Source organism: Perognathus longimembris, chromosome 16 (genome assembly GCF_023159225.1).
Source record: "Perognathus longimembris pacificus isolate PPM17 chromosome 16, ASM2315922v1, whole genome shotgun sequence".
In the NCBI taxonomy this organism is placed as follows: domain Eukaryota; kingdom Metazoa; phylum Chordata; class Mammalia; order Rodentia; family Heteromyidae; genus Perognathus; species Perognathus longimembris.
Window position 1 is genome coordinate 2,386,753 of NC_063176.1, and position 14,643 is coordinate 2,401,395.

A 14,643-nucleotide genomic window follows, 5' to 3' on the forward strand; every position below is an offset into this window, starting at 1 on the left:
TAAGCCATCTGGCTAAAGGTAGGTAGTAAATTACCTTTTTCATTTAAAAATTCTATTTTAATTTAGTTCCATATTAATGTTCTATTCCTTCCTTTGTTAAAGATTGTCAGAGACTATCAATGAAGCAACCAGCAATTCTCTTTCTACTTGCACAAAATCTGGTCCATCTCCCCTCTCCTCTCCAAATGGGAAATTAACAGTAGCAAGTCCTAAGCGTGGGCAAAAGAGGGAAGAAGGATGGAAAGAAGTTGTAAGAAGGTGAATGATTCTTTGATTTGTTTTCTTACCTTACTTTGTTTTGATGCAATGTTATTTACATTATAGCTACATTATTCCTACTATTCCCAACGGTGAAAAGGAACTCATTGTTTATGTGTCCAATGGAGATTACCTTGCTATATTTCAGATGGAAGAAAAAGTATGTTCATACCTTAAAATATGAAAGATCATGAGAAGTGCGTCTGTGGTTCAAAGTAGTAGAGTGCTGACCTTATGCAAAAGAGCTCAGAAACAATACACAGGCCCTGAGTTCAAGATCTAAGACCAACAACAACAACAAAAAAGAAAAATCCTCCCTTGTGATCTTTTGTTATCTGTCTTCAATTATCTTATTTCTAAGCACTTCTAGAAAATTCATAAAATGATGAAATTGTATTTTGATATGAGCTGTATGAAATTCAACTTAATACTGCTGTTAATCCACCAATATACTATACGGTTTTCTTTCCTTTCCTTTTTTTTTTTTTTTTTTTTTTTTGGCCAGTCCTGGGGCTTGAACTCAGGGTCTGAGCACTGTTTCTGTGCTTCTTTTGCTCAAGGCTAGCACTCTAAATAGAAATAACTTAGCTTTTTTATGCATTTAATATTTGTATATCAAGATATAATTATATCAAGATATAATATTTGTATACCAAGAAATTTTCAACTAACTTGAAAATAATCCCTGGCCAATTACCATATCCTTTTTAGAAGCCTGTGGTATTGTATTATAGTTTTCTTATTTAGTATCCATATCTTACATGTGGCAATTAACCCAAGTCTGTCATGTTCACCATTACTTTGCCATTTATGTTATTAGCACAATGCATCTCTATGTACTATGTGCTTTACAGATGAAAGAGGATAATGCCAAAGCAAGCAAATAAATCTTTTTGTTGTTGCTTTTGCCAGTAATGGCAAAAATGGTGCTTGAGCACAGGGCCTCAGGCTTTCCCCTACTTAGCTTTTTCTAGCTAGCTGGTGTTCTACTACTTGAGCCACAGCTCCATCTTTGGTGGTTAACCAGTGATAGGAATATTGCAGACTTTCTTGCCTGGTCTACTTTAAGCCATGATCCTCCGCCTCTTGAGTAACAAGGATTGCAGGTGTGGTCCACCAGCTACAACTCTTTGTTCATCTGAACTAAGAGTGGGTAGAAGAGGTTTGTTTAATAATTTTCTATTTATAGATAAGCCTTTTAGTGTATTCTTTACATTTACCACAGCATTGATATTAATGATTTAGTCTTTTGCTGTTTTGTCTTTGATACAAGATCACTCTGTAGCTAAAGTCTGAACTAGAACTGTCTACTAGCCTACCATGTACTAGGATTACAGATATACCTTGCCACACCCTGCTGATGTAATTCTTAGTTTAATCATTTATCTTTGGAATTTTTAAACAGGTCAAAGAAAGTATCTGTTCCATCAACTGTGATATCCAGAGTAATTGGAAGAGGAGGCTGTAATATCAATGCTATTCGGGAATTCACTGGTGCACACATAGATATTGATAAGCAGAAAGACAAAACAGGAGACCGGATAATAACTATAAGGCAAAGTTCCATCTCTTACATTCCTTCCTATTTTATTGCATTGTAGCTTAAAGAAACATAGCTATTTGAGTTATCAGATGGATATATTTAACACTGTACTGCTCTAATGTGAATGTTTTATTAGTGTATTAAAAGATAACGCTAGGTTTTTTTTTCCTAGTTAATAGGCTCTTGTAGAATGTTTTAAAAGATTTGATAGAAATTTTGTATGGGGCTGGGGATATGGCCTAGTGGCAAGAGTGCTTGCTTTGTAGACATGAGGCCCTGGGTTCGATTCCCCAGCACCACATATACAGAAAATGGCCAGAAGTGGCGCTGTGGCTCAAGTGGCAGAGTGCTAGCCTTGAGCAAAAAGAAGCCAGGGACAGTGCTCAGGCCCTGAGTCCAAGCCCAGGACTGGCCAAAAAAAACAAAAAAAGAAATTTGGTTGGAAAAGTTAATCTTTTGTGTGTTACATATTATAACTTAGATGTATTATATATTACATACATTATGATAACATTCTTAAATATTCTGAGACTGAGTGAGTCTGTAAAACACTTTTAAGCATTGGGTTTCTATCAAATTCTTGAGTTTTATTACTCTGGGATTACATCCTCAGAATTTGACCTCAGTAAAACAGATCTAAAGTGAAAATTTAACTTACATTCAATAACTCACAGAATGTAGCTATGCCTAAATAGTCATAAAAGGAAGATAAAACTTTAAGAAATCCTAAGCATGGAAGACTCTCTGTTGAATTATTAATGTTAAGCCCAAGTTTCTCTGAAATAGTATAGCACATTTTTTAGATGGCAATTACAGTGAAATTCACTTGCCTCTTTAAAGAATATAGTAGTGCTACATTTAACAGTTAACAGTTTCTCTTTTGTAATCATTGTCTTTTCATCTCTTGTTTTCCCTCTTCTGGACTAGCTAGGTAAACACAGCATGCCCTATTTAGAAAAGAGGCAGTTTACCTTTTCTGGGTAATTTCTTCTTTAGGTTTCTATAAATAATTTTCCTCAAGATCTAGCATTGAGATTTGATATTATGGCCTTTTTTCTCCCCCACGTTAATTGGGATTCCTCACTACATGTGTGATTATCTTCCTAGAGGGATTTTAATTAAAGGTCATCGTACTGATAATTAACTCCTAAAGGATATGTACTCAGTGATCAGAATTTTAAGATAAAATACTATTCTCTTACTAAATTGTAATGTTTTCTCCTTCTCCTCTCTGCCCCCCTTTGCCTGCCCCACCCTCATTCTATGGATAGAACCCAGAACCTTACTCATGCTGGGCAAGCACTCTACCATTTAGCTATATTCCCAACTTAGATTATTTCTAGTATTGATCAATATTATAGTAACATTTAACCTTATGATAATATTGTATTGCAGCGGTTTTTCTGACCATTTGTCTTTATAATAGGAAATGTGGATGTACTAGACATTATTGACTGTACTGTAAACTTTCTTAGTCTAGGAAAGTAATGCTAAAATAGTTGTTTAGGAAAAGTAAAGGTCACTTGAATTAAGGAATATACCTCAGTGGCAGAGTACTAGCCTAGCGTGTACAGACTCTGAATCCTAATCCTCAGCACTGCACAAAAAGGAGGGGAAAAGTCGTCTATTCCTCTTAAAAGTACAGTGTTAATTCAGAACAGTTTCTTACATTGTTTTCAGCGTGCTTAAAAAGTGATTAGTAGATGGCTGTCTAATGTTTATCTTGTTCTCTGTGTGTGTGTTCATGCACAAACTGCAATGTGGTTTTATGTTAACTAGAAAAGGGAAATTAAAGGAGATTAGTCCTAATCTTTTTGTTCTGGTCACTATACAGAGGTGGCACGGAATCAACAAGACAAGCGACTCAGTTGATCAATGCTTTGATAAAGGATCCAGACAAAGAAATTGATGAACTTATTCCAAAGAATCGTTTGAAAAGCTCCTCAACAAATTCCAAAATAGGGTCATCTGCACCTACCACCACTGCTGCTAACAGTTCCTTAATGGGAATTAAAATGACGACTGTAGCTCTGTCATCAACATCTCAAACTGCCACAGCACTTAGTGTGCCTGCAATTTCTTCTGCGTCTGCCCACAAAACCATTAAGAACCCAGTGAATAACGTGAGGCCTGGCTTTCCAGTTTCTCTTCCACTTGCATACCCTCCTCCACAGTTTGCACACGCTTTGCTTGCTGCTCAGACTTTCCAGCAGATCCGTCCACCAAGGTTGCCCATGACCCACTTCGGAGGTACTTTTCCACCAGCTCAATCCACGTGGGGTCCTTTTCCTGTCAGGCCTCTCAGCCCTGCCAGAGCTACTAACTCGCCTAAGCCTCACATGGTGCCTCGCCATAGCAATCAGAATAGCAGTGGTTCTCAGGTGAATTCAGCAGGTTCTTTAACTTCAAGTCCAACAACTACAACCAGTTCATCAGCTTCAACGGTGCCTGGTACATCTACAAATGGCAGTCCAAGTTCACCTTCTGTCAGAAGGCAACTTTTTGTCACAGTTGTGAAGACATCCAATGCCACAACCACAACAGTCACAACCACAGCAAGCAACAATAGCACTGCACCCACAAATGCCACATATCCCATGCCTACTGCCAAAGAACACTATCCAGTCTCATCCCCATCTTCCCCATCACCAACAGCTCAGCCAGGAGGGGTTTCTAGAAATAGCCCTTTGGATTGTGGATCAGCATCTCCAAATAAAGGGGCTTCTTCCTCAGAACAGGAAGCCGGTAGTCCACCAGTAGTAGAAACAACAAACAATAGACCTCCAAATAGCAGCAGTTCTTCTGGGGGTTCATCAGTCCATTCTACTCCACAACAGCCTCCGGGATCTGTTTCTCAGGAGCCAAGACCACCTCTTCAGCAGTCTCAGGTTCCTTCCCCGGAAGTCAGAATGACTGTTCCTCCTTTAGCAACAACAAGTTCTGCTTCAGTGGCGGTGCCTTCTACTGCCCCAGTGACTTACCCTATGCCTCAAACACAAATGGGATGTCCACAGCCTGCTAAAATGGAAACCCCTGCTATTAGACCACCCTCTCATGGCACAGCTGCCCCTCATAAGACCCCAGCTCCAGTGCAAAATTCATCTGTTGCAGTCCTCAGTGTCAATCACATTAAAAGACCTCACAGTGTTCCCTCTTCTGTCCAGCTACCTTCGACCTTAAGTACACAAAGTGCTTGTCAAAATTCAGTACATCCAGCAAATAAGCCTATTGCTCCCAATTTTAGTGCTCCCTTACCATTTGGGCCCTTTAGCACATTATTTGAAAGCAACCCTACTTCTGCGCATGCCTTCTGGGGAGGATCTGTTGTTTCATCTCAGTCAACACCAGAATCTATGCTATCAGGAAAATCTTCATACTTGCCAAATTCTGATCCTTTACATCAGTCTGATACTTCCAAAGCTCCAGGTTTTAGACCACCATTACAGAGACCTGCTCCAAGTCCCTCAGGTGGGTTTCTTTTCTGGCATTCTGTGCAAAGTGTTCACTTTTGAGCATTTCTGGTGTTCATAATCTGACTGGATATGAGGACAGAGATTATTGTTTTGTTTCTGTTGTACTGGTATTAAACCCTATGCTTTATGCATATAAAGCAAGAGCTCTGCAAGCAAGCTACATTCTAGCCTAAGATTGTTATTGTTATATTCAGTTAAACAGAACTGTATGGCCTGTAATTTGATGTTTCTCCTTTCCTTTGCTGTTTGTAAAGTAATGAAAAAAAATAGAGCTTTATAGTGATTACCCATTTCTGCCATTTCAATTTAAGTAAACAGAAATTAAATTTAAAAGTTAAATAGAATAAACTATTAATAGAATTAATCTTCCAAGTAGTCATATTTTGAGTGCCAATAAGTGCTTGTAGTTAAGGGCGACTATGTTGTAAAGCAAAGATAAATGAACATTTCCATTGTGTTAGGAAATTCTGTTACACAACATTGATTTGCAGAAAGTCTAAAGATCTGATTATAAGCTGTTGCTTTTATTTTTAGTTTGAAATAGTTTAAAATTTGCAGGAAAATGTTTCCAGCTTCTCCCATATGTAAACATACTACATAACTATAATACATATATCAAAACTAAGAAATTAATATTGGTACAGTGCTGCTATTAAGTAGGCTACATTGTTTGCAGTAGTGTCCTCCTGTTTCAAAGTCTCATCAGGATACCCCATTGCATTTAGACTTAATGTGTTTTTGTATGAGTATAGTATTCAGTCAGGTCTGCTTTTCACACGATGACGACAGAATGAGTAATTGAATCAGAAACATGTGACCTGAAAACCCTAAAAAAGTTAATGTTTAGTGTTGTTCTGTAGAAAAATTGCTACTTTTTTACTTAAGAGAGAAATCTGAGAAAAAAGTTCCTAGTTCTACAAAAGCTCAATGTTATTTTGATCTATTTCTTTAACATGTAAAGTATTTCTCTTGGAGGAACCTAATTGGGATGTTTATGTGTATTTCTTTTTTAAAAAATGATGATGTATACACATATAAAGTAGTTGTGCAAAGGGATTTCTGTCCCACAAGTCAAATTATAGGTACAATGCATCTTGATCAATGTCACCCATTCCCATTGTTAGCCCTTTTATTTCCTTAAAACAATTATTTTTGAGCATTAAAACAGTAAAGCTGATAAAAGTTTATTTTAAAATCTTAGTGAATGCCAATGCATGGGATTGTTTTCTTTCTTTTTGCAGTGGGGGGCTGATTGTCCTTGAATTCATAGCCTCAAAGACTGTTCTTAAGCTTTTTTGATACTCAAAACTAGCACTCTGCAGGCCTAGTGGTAGAGTGCTCACCTCATATACAAGAAGCCCTGGGTTCGATACCTCAGCACCACATATATAGAAAAAGCCAGAAGTGTCACTGTGGCTCAAGTGGCAGAGTGCTAGCCTTGAGCAAAAAGAAGCCACGCCCTGAGTTCAAGCAAAAACAAAATCCCCAAAACTAGCACTTTACCACTTGAGCCACAGCTCTACTTCTGTTTTTTTTTTTTTGTTTTTTTTTATGATTAAGTGGAGGTGGAGTCTCACAGAATTTTTCTTTCCACATTGCTTTGAGTCATGATACCAAGATCTCAGCATCCTAAGTAACTATAATTACTACAAGCGTGAGCATCTAATGCCTAGCTGGAAGTTCTGTTTCTGACAGTTGCAATTTAGCATTAAAATACTTTGCTTTTTCCTTTTCCAAAAGTGGAGGCTAAAATTAAGAGAGCTGAGCCTGGTGGCTTATACTAGTAATCCCAGCACTGCAGAAATGGATGTGAGCAGATTAAGCAATCAGGCCTGCTTTACAGTGCTTAGAACCTGTTGTAAAAACAGAGAGAGAGAGAGAGAGAGAGAGAGAGAGAGAGAGAGAGAGAGAGAGAGAGAGAATGAATGCAAGGAAAGAAAAAGAACGAACGAACTTTGTATTTTGTGAAAAGACATAGGAAACAAGCAAAGTTGGGCTGGGAATATGACCTAGTGGTAAAGTGCTGCCTCGCTTACATGAAGCCCTGGGTTCAATTCCCCAGCACCACATGTATAGAAAAAGCCAGAAGTGTCGCTGGGGCTCAAGTGGTAGAGTGCTAGCCAGGGACAGTGCTCAGGCCCTGAGTCCAAGCCCCAGGATTGGCAAAAAAAAAAAAAAGAAAGAAAGAAAGAAAAAGATAACAGCAAAGTTTTATAAGAGGTTGAGGGGAGTAGAGGGAGGAAATGAACAGTTTTTTACACCTCAAGTTAGTGTTTTCAACTTATTTGTGATACTCTACAAAAAGGTAGTATTGCTAGACTCAGGTCACTTAGAGTTGAATATATTCATCCTTGCTTTTATTACATAGGAAACATCTCTTGTTGTGGAGGTTTGATTCTGGGTCATAGGTCCAGTCTAGCAAGTACAAGACCCCACTCCCGCCCCCCTCTCAGCCCCCCAGAAGGAAGTATCTCTTACTTTTTGCCTATACATTGTCCATTCCTAATTTTTTATCATTTTTCATATATATACATCATATATAAACTTCCATGGTATATAATGTTTTAGATTATATATATGTGTGTGGGTGTTGTGGAACACGAGATTAAACTCTGGGTCGTGTACATAATAGGCAAGCATTATTAGCTCTTCTTACTTTATTTTGAGTCAGAGCCTAAGTAAGTTATCCATCTTGATTCGTACTGGCCAACTTTAACCCCTGTAAGTCACTATTTGAGATGGAATTTCACTGTGCTGCCCAGGTTCATACTACGTGCTACCGTACCTGGTTCATATATCTAGAATGTAAGGAGAAGGGTGTGCCTGTGATGTGTCAGAGTTTAGTATATAAATAATATGTACCAGCATACTCCCTCGTGTTATTTACTGGTTAACGTCCTCTTCTTCTTTTTTGAGACAGGGTCTGATTGTGTAGCCCAAGCTGGTATTGAATTGTCAATCCCACGACCTCCTGAATTCTGAAATTAGAAACATGTACCACAATGCCAGAAGTGGGAGACGTTTTTCTTAGAATTTCAGTGGTATTGGATATATTTCAGGCCTCGTAGAATTTCAGTTTTATCTTACTCATTTCTCTTCAGAGTAACTTACAGATATGGTCCTTTCCACTTATAGGTATTGTCAATATGGACTCGCCATATGGTTCTGTAACACCTTCGTCCACACATTTGGGAAACTTTGCCTCAAACCTTTCAGGAAGTCAGATGTATGGACCTGGAGCACCTCTGGGAGGGGCACCTGCAGCTGCTAACTTTAACCGACAACATTTTTCCCCACTTAGTTTATTGACTCCATGTTCATCAGCATCAAATGGTGAGTAAAAAATAGGAGTCCTTCTAAAAGCATAACTTAAATGTTTCATTAAAGCAAGTTTTCCTAGTTCAGCTTTTTAGCTTTAAAAAAACTTAAATTTTGGGGGATTCTAATACTCTGAATAAAATTGGTCATTCCTGACAATCTATGTAATTTCCAAAGCATTTGTTTTGTTTGTTCTGGCCAGTCCTGGGGCTTGAACTCAGGACCTGAGCACTGTCCCTGGCTTCTTTTTGCTTAGTTAGCTCTCTACCACTTGAGCCACAGCGCCACTTCTGGCCTTTTCTATGTATGTGGTGCATAGGAATTGAACCCAGGGCTTCATGTATAGGAGACAAGCACTACCCCATTTCCAGCCCCCTTTCAAAGAATTTTTTACCTTTTAAAAAAAAATTTCTTTATTGTCAAAGTTATGTACAGAGGGGTTTCAGTTTCATAAGTAAGGCAGTGAGTACATTTCTTACCCATCTTGTTACCTCCTCCCCCTTCCCCATTTCCCACTCCCCGCCCCCCATGAGTTGTACAGTTGATTTACACCATGTAGTTTTGTAAATATTGTTGTTGCATTGGTTTGTCTTCTTGTCTTTTGTCTCTGAATTTTGGTATTCCCTTTCCCTTCCCTAGTTTTGATACATGTACATATAATATCCAGGGTACTAAAATCAGTTAGTGATAGCAGGGGTAAACCATAGGAAAGAAATCTGGAGTTGGGGGGCAGGGTTCCACATGGCATGTTGAAAATAACAACAACAATGATATACCACTTGTGTCCATAACTTGAAGTGCATTTCGTTTAGCCTCATATGGGCATAGCTATTGAGCTATTGTGATCTTCTAGGACTAACCTAGACGTGTACTCATTATTTCCAATGAGGGAAACTGTAGAGTCCATGTTTCTTTGGGTCAGGCTCACTTCACTTAATATGATTTTTACCAAGTCCTTTCATTTCCTTACGAATAGAGCAATGTCATTCTTTCTGATAGAGGCATAGAATTCCATTGTGTATGTGTACCACATTTTCTTAATCCACTCATCTACTGAGAGTCATCTGGGTTCCATATTTTACCAATGACAAATTGTGTTGCGATGAACATAGTTGTGCTGGTGGCTTTAGTGTGGTCTTCCTTGTAATCTTGGTTAGATGCCCCAAAGTGGGGCTGCTGGGTAATAGTGGAGCTCTATGATTAGCCTTCTGAGAAATCTCCATACCGCTTTCCAGAGTGGCTGAACCAGTTTACACTCCCACCAACAGTGTATTAGTGTTCCCTTTTGGCCACATCCCATCCACCATCTGTTATTATTAGTTTTCTTGATAGTGGACATTCTTACTGGGGTGAGGTGGAAACTCAGTGTTGTTTTGATTTGCATTTCTTTTATGGCCACTGATATAGCACACTTCATGTGTCTCTTGGCCATTCTCATTTCCTCTTCAGAGAAGTCTCTTTTTTGGTCTTTAGACCATTTGTTGAGGGGGCAATTGGTTCTTTGAGGATTTGTTTTGGAGGAATTTTAATGTTTTGAGTTCTACGTATAATTTGTGGGCTTGCTGTTTATCTTGCAAGCTATGTCCTTTGCCAAGCAGAAGCCCTGTAGTTTGATACAATCCCATTTGTCCAACCTTTCATTGATTTGTTGTGTTTCTGGGTCTTTATTAAGGAAGTTTGGTCCTGTGCCAATGAGCCCAAGTGTTTCTCCTATTCCTTGTAGTGTTTTCAAGGTATCTGATTTTACCTTGAGGTTTTGATCCATTTGGAATTAATTTTGGTGCAGGGTGATATATAAGGATCTAATTTTAGTTTGTTACAGGTGTTGAACCAATTTTGCCAGCACCATTTGATGAAGAGGCTATCTTTCTTCTGTCCTTTTTTTAGCTCCTTTATCAAAATCTAAGTAGCCATAGATCTGCGGGTTCATTTCTGGGTCTTCAGTTCTATTCCATTGGTCCTCAGGCCTATTCTTGGTGCCAGTACCACACTGTTTTTATTACTGTAGCTTTCAAAACAGAACTCACACCAATACTCTTCAAACTCTTCAGTGAAATTGGTGCTGAGGGAGGAAGATGGACTGAAGTCCACCTTGAGCAACCTATTGAAAGCCTATGATCCTAGTTAAGGCTAAGATTTGACTTGAAGCCAGCCCACGTAGATAAATCTTCTAGATTCTTCCAGTTATCCGGCAAAAGACTCAGACAAATGCTATTGAGCATAGAAGTACAGTAGATACATATTAATTTTTCAGTAGTAGAGAATAATTTCTTGGTTTACTTTTATATATAGCGAACCAGTATATTTCCTCTTTGTTCACCAGTAATACTAATGTCGACATAATAAATTACTTTTTTTAGTCACTTTGTGTATGTCCTAAATCCTTTTTATGTGTGTGATGGGGTGCAGTGTGTATATGCAGGGACTTGAATTCAGGGCTCTGTGTTCGTGTTTGGCTTTGTTTATTCATGGTTAGTGCTCTACTACTTCAGACACACCTCCAGACTGCTGTTTGCTTATTAAATAAGAGAGAGTTTCACAGACTTTTCTTCCTGAGCTGGCTTTGAACTGTGCTCCTCCAAGTCTAAGCTTCGTAGGTATCCAAGGATACAGACATGAAGCACCAGCAGCACCTGGCCTGCCTAGGGAATTTTGTGGGCTAAATCTCATCACACCTTTATTTCCCACTGACCCTTGCTTCTACTCTCTTCACTTCCTAGGGATCCATCTCTAGCCTCTTTTCTCCCTGTTAACTGAACTCTTCATGTTCCCTCCAGTCTGATACCATGGTACTGCCAAGTGTACTGGTATCTCACACTCTGTAATCCTAGCTACTCAGGAGGCTGAGACCTGAGCATCACAATAGGAAGCTAACCTGGGCAAAGAAGTCCATGAAGCTCTCATCTTCAAAAAGCCACCAAAAAGCTGGAAGTACAGCTGTGGATCAAGTGGTACAGCATTAGCCTTGAGCAAAAATGCTCAGGGACAGTGCATAGGCCCTGACTTCAAGCCCAGGACCAGCACAATAAAAAGTACCTTTGGAAATAGAAGCACTACTCTGATTAGGAGTATATATGTGAGGTGAATTTATTTATGTCTGTATTACTGTGAAGTCTATGATCTTGTCTAGACACACACATGCAAACCTAAATGTGTAAATGGAAAAGTTTTATTAGATAATTGATTCTGGGTCATGAATAAATTATGGATCTGAAGATAACAGTTTAAAATATTAAACTTCCAGGTTCCTTCATCATGTATTCTTAAGGCTAGATGTGCTTAATATTTTTGTGTATGCATGTTGTGTGCACGCCTATGCTGAGACATGAAATTTAAATTAGGTTGTTTGTGGCTTTTTTTCTTCATGTATGAAGGATTCACTATCCAGTGAATATTTTCAAAACTACACTTTGCTAGTGAGAGAAAGCACAAGTCTAGCACTTAGGAAGGTTAGGCAAAATTGTAGATTTTGAGAGGCTCAGAGACAGTCTAGGCCCTGCGTTCAAACCCCAAGACCGCCCCCCCCAATAAAAAATTTAAAAACAGTTTATTTTTATGAATTAAGACTTTTAGAAACACTGGTTTACTAAATAGGTCAGTAGAAATGATATAGCTTACTAGGCATGTAGCTTGCTTAGTAGTAGATTGTTTTCTCTCTCTCTCTCTCTCTCTCTCTCTTTTTTTTTTTTTTCCTGCCAGTCCTGGGAACTGCACTCAGGTCCTGAGCACTGTCGCTGGCTTCTTTTTGCTCAAGGCTAGCACTCTGCCACTTGAGCCACAGCGCCACTTCTGGCTGTTTTCTATACATGTGGTGCTGAGGAATCGAACCCAGGACTTCATGTATACAAGGCAAGCACTCTTGCCATTAGGCCACATTCCCAGCCCCTAGATTGTTTTCTTTCTTTTTTTTTTTTTTCAACTTAGGACCTGAGCACCGTGCCTAGCTTCTTTTTGCTCAAGGCTAGTACCCTATCACTTGAGCCACACTCTGGCCCTTTCTATATATGTGGTACTTAGGGATCAAACCCAGGTCTTCATGCATGCTAGACAGCACTCTACTGATAAGCCACAACCCAGCCCAAGAAACTTGTTTTTTCCTTGCTAGGTATTCCAGTTTTTTGATCCCCCAAGAAGTGTTTATAAAGAACACAAAGATTTTCAGTTGCCAGTATAGGCAGTGGCATTTCTTTACCTCCATTTTATTATCGTTTATCATGTGGTCATGGAACTTTATCCAAGTTTTAATGTGCATAATGTATTGCTTAAACATTTTTTTTGTTTTAGCTTTTCTCAAGAGATGTCCCCAGAATTTAAGATTTGTGTTTGTAAAATTACATATTCTACCGATAACTTGTATTCTATTCAAATATCTCTTCTGTAGATTCTCCTGCACAGTCAGTATCCTCTGGAGTTCGTGCACCATCTCCCGCCCCATCATCAGTACCTTTAGGGTCAGAAAAGCCCAGCAATGTCTCTCAGGACAGGAAAGTTCCGGTCCCTATTGGGACTGAACGTTCTGCACGTATCAGGCAAACTGGAACTTCAGCACCATCTGTTATTGGGAGTAATTTGTCTACATCAGTAGGACACAGTGGCATTTGGTCTTTTGAAGGGATTGGTGGCAATCAAGGTATGTATGGGATGTTATCTTGTTTAATGGAAGTCCATAAACACTGTTTAATGCCCCATAGTTTCTTAATTTTGCTTTTGTGCTAGCACTGGGGCTTGAACTCAGGTCCTTTTACTCTCGCTTGTTGTTTTTGTTGTTTTTACTGATCAAAGCTGATACTGTACCACTTGAGCCATACCTCCATTTCCTCCATATTTATTTTTAAGTTCTATATTTGTATTTGTATTTATTTAAAAATGTGTTCCTATATGATCTCTATTTACATTTATTTTTCATTGCTTGTTAAGAATAAGCTACTGCAAGTATGTTCTTTTTTCATCATATTGGGGCCGGAACTCAGGGCCCTGAGCGCTCACTTAGCTTTCTTGCTCTACTGGCACTCTGCTAGACACAGACAAGACATTTCTGCCTAGTCTGGGTTCAAACCTCAATCCTCTATTTTCAACCACTTTATTAGCTAGGATTACAGGCACAAGCCACTGGCACCTGGCTATGTTTTTTCACTATATCTCAGCTTTTTTGTTGTTGTTGCTTTTTTTTTTTTTTTTTTGGCCAGTCCTGGGGCTTGAACTCAGGGCCTGAGCACTGTCCCTGGCTTCTTTTTGCTCAAGGCTAGCACTCTGCCACTTGAGCCACAGCGCCACTTCTGGCTGTTTTCTGTATATGTGGTGCTGGGGAATTGAACCCAGCGCTTCATGTATACGAGGCGAGCACTCTCGCCACTAGGCCATCTCCCCAGCCCTGTTGTTGCTTTATAGTGCTATTTATTAAGCAGTTTCAAAACCTTTAGGTAACACCCTGTTTTGCTGTCCCTTAATTTTACATTTTTATTGAATTTGACTTTATTATCATTTTGAAATCTCTGATAAAAGGGATATCCATTTATTAGAATCGCAGACTGATAGAAATCTAAAAGCATGTAGCTTCAGTAAAACATTTTGCACCTGCAGAATGTTGCTACGGTATAGGCATATTGCTTCTTAGATTTCAGGCAGCTACAGTTGCTCCATATACTTCATTGTGTACCCCATTTCTACTTCCCAATAAAGAGAAAATGGGACATGGGATAAACAGTGATTTATAAGCACCTCCTCGGTCTTTAATGGGATATGTAGCGAAGAGTGGGGTTTCTCATTAGCACATGTTATCGGTATGAATGCTCTGCTGGATGTTGTATTTGAGATAAATGTGACTACAGTACTAAAAATCTCATTTACAACCTCTCAGCTGATAACACAGTCACTGGACGGGTAGGCAAACCTGTAGAAATCTTTCCGTATGTCTGTCACGGGACATCCAAATTCCAGGTACACCTCGTGAAGAAGTAGATTACTGATCCTAGCTTACCAGTGGGTTAACAATGTCATCAATCCAATGGGAAGTACACTGGACCCAAACCACTGCTGCATCGCCATATCCAA

The 14,643-nt window shown here is 39.0% G+C and overlaps 1 protein-coding gene across 6 annotated transcripts in view; it reads left to right on the forward strand.

Annotated features, from left to right (window-relative positions):
• Ankrd17 (ankyrin repeat domain 17) overlaps positions 1–14,643 on the forward strand; it is a 122,008-nt gene that overhangs the window by 104,270 nt on the left and 3,095 nt on the right. For all 6 annotated transcript variants that reach the window (XM_048364546.1, XM_048364549.1, XM_048364547.1 and 3 more), the window contains 5 exons: positions 103–258; positions 1,664–1,813; positions 3,636–5,269; positions 8,410–8,607; positions 12,974–13,222. In XM_048364546.1, the coding sequence (XP_048220503.1) occupies positions 103–258; positions 1,664–1,813; positions 3,636–5,269; positions 8,410–8,607; positions 12,974–13,222 (2,387 nt within the window). The remainder of the gene's footprint in view (positions 1–102; positions 259–1,663; positions 1,814–3,635; positions 5,270–8,409; positions 8,608–12,973; positions 13,223–14,643) is intronic.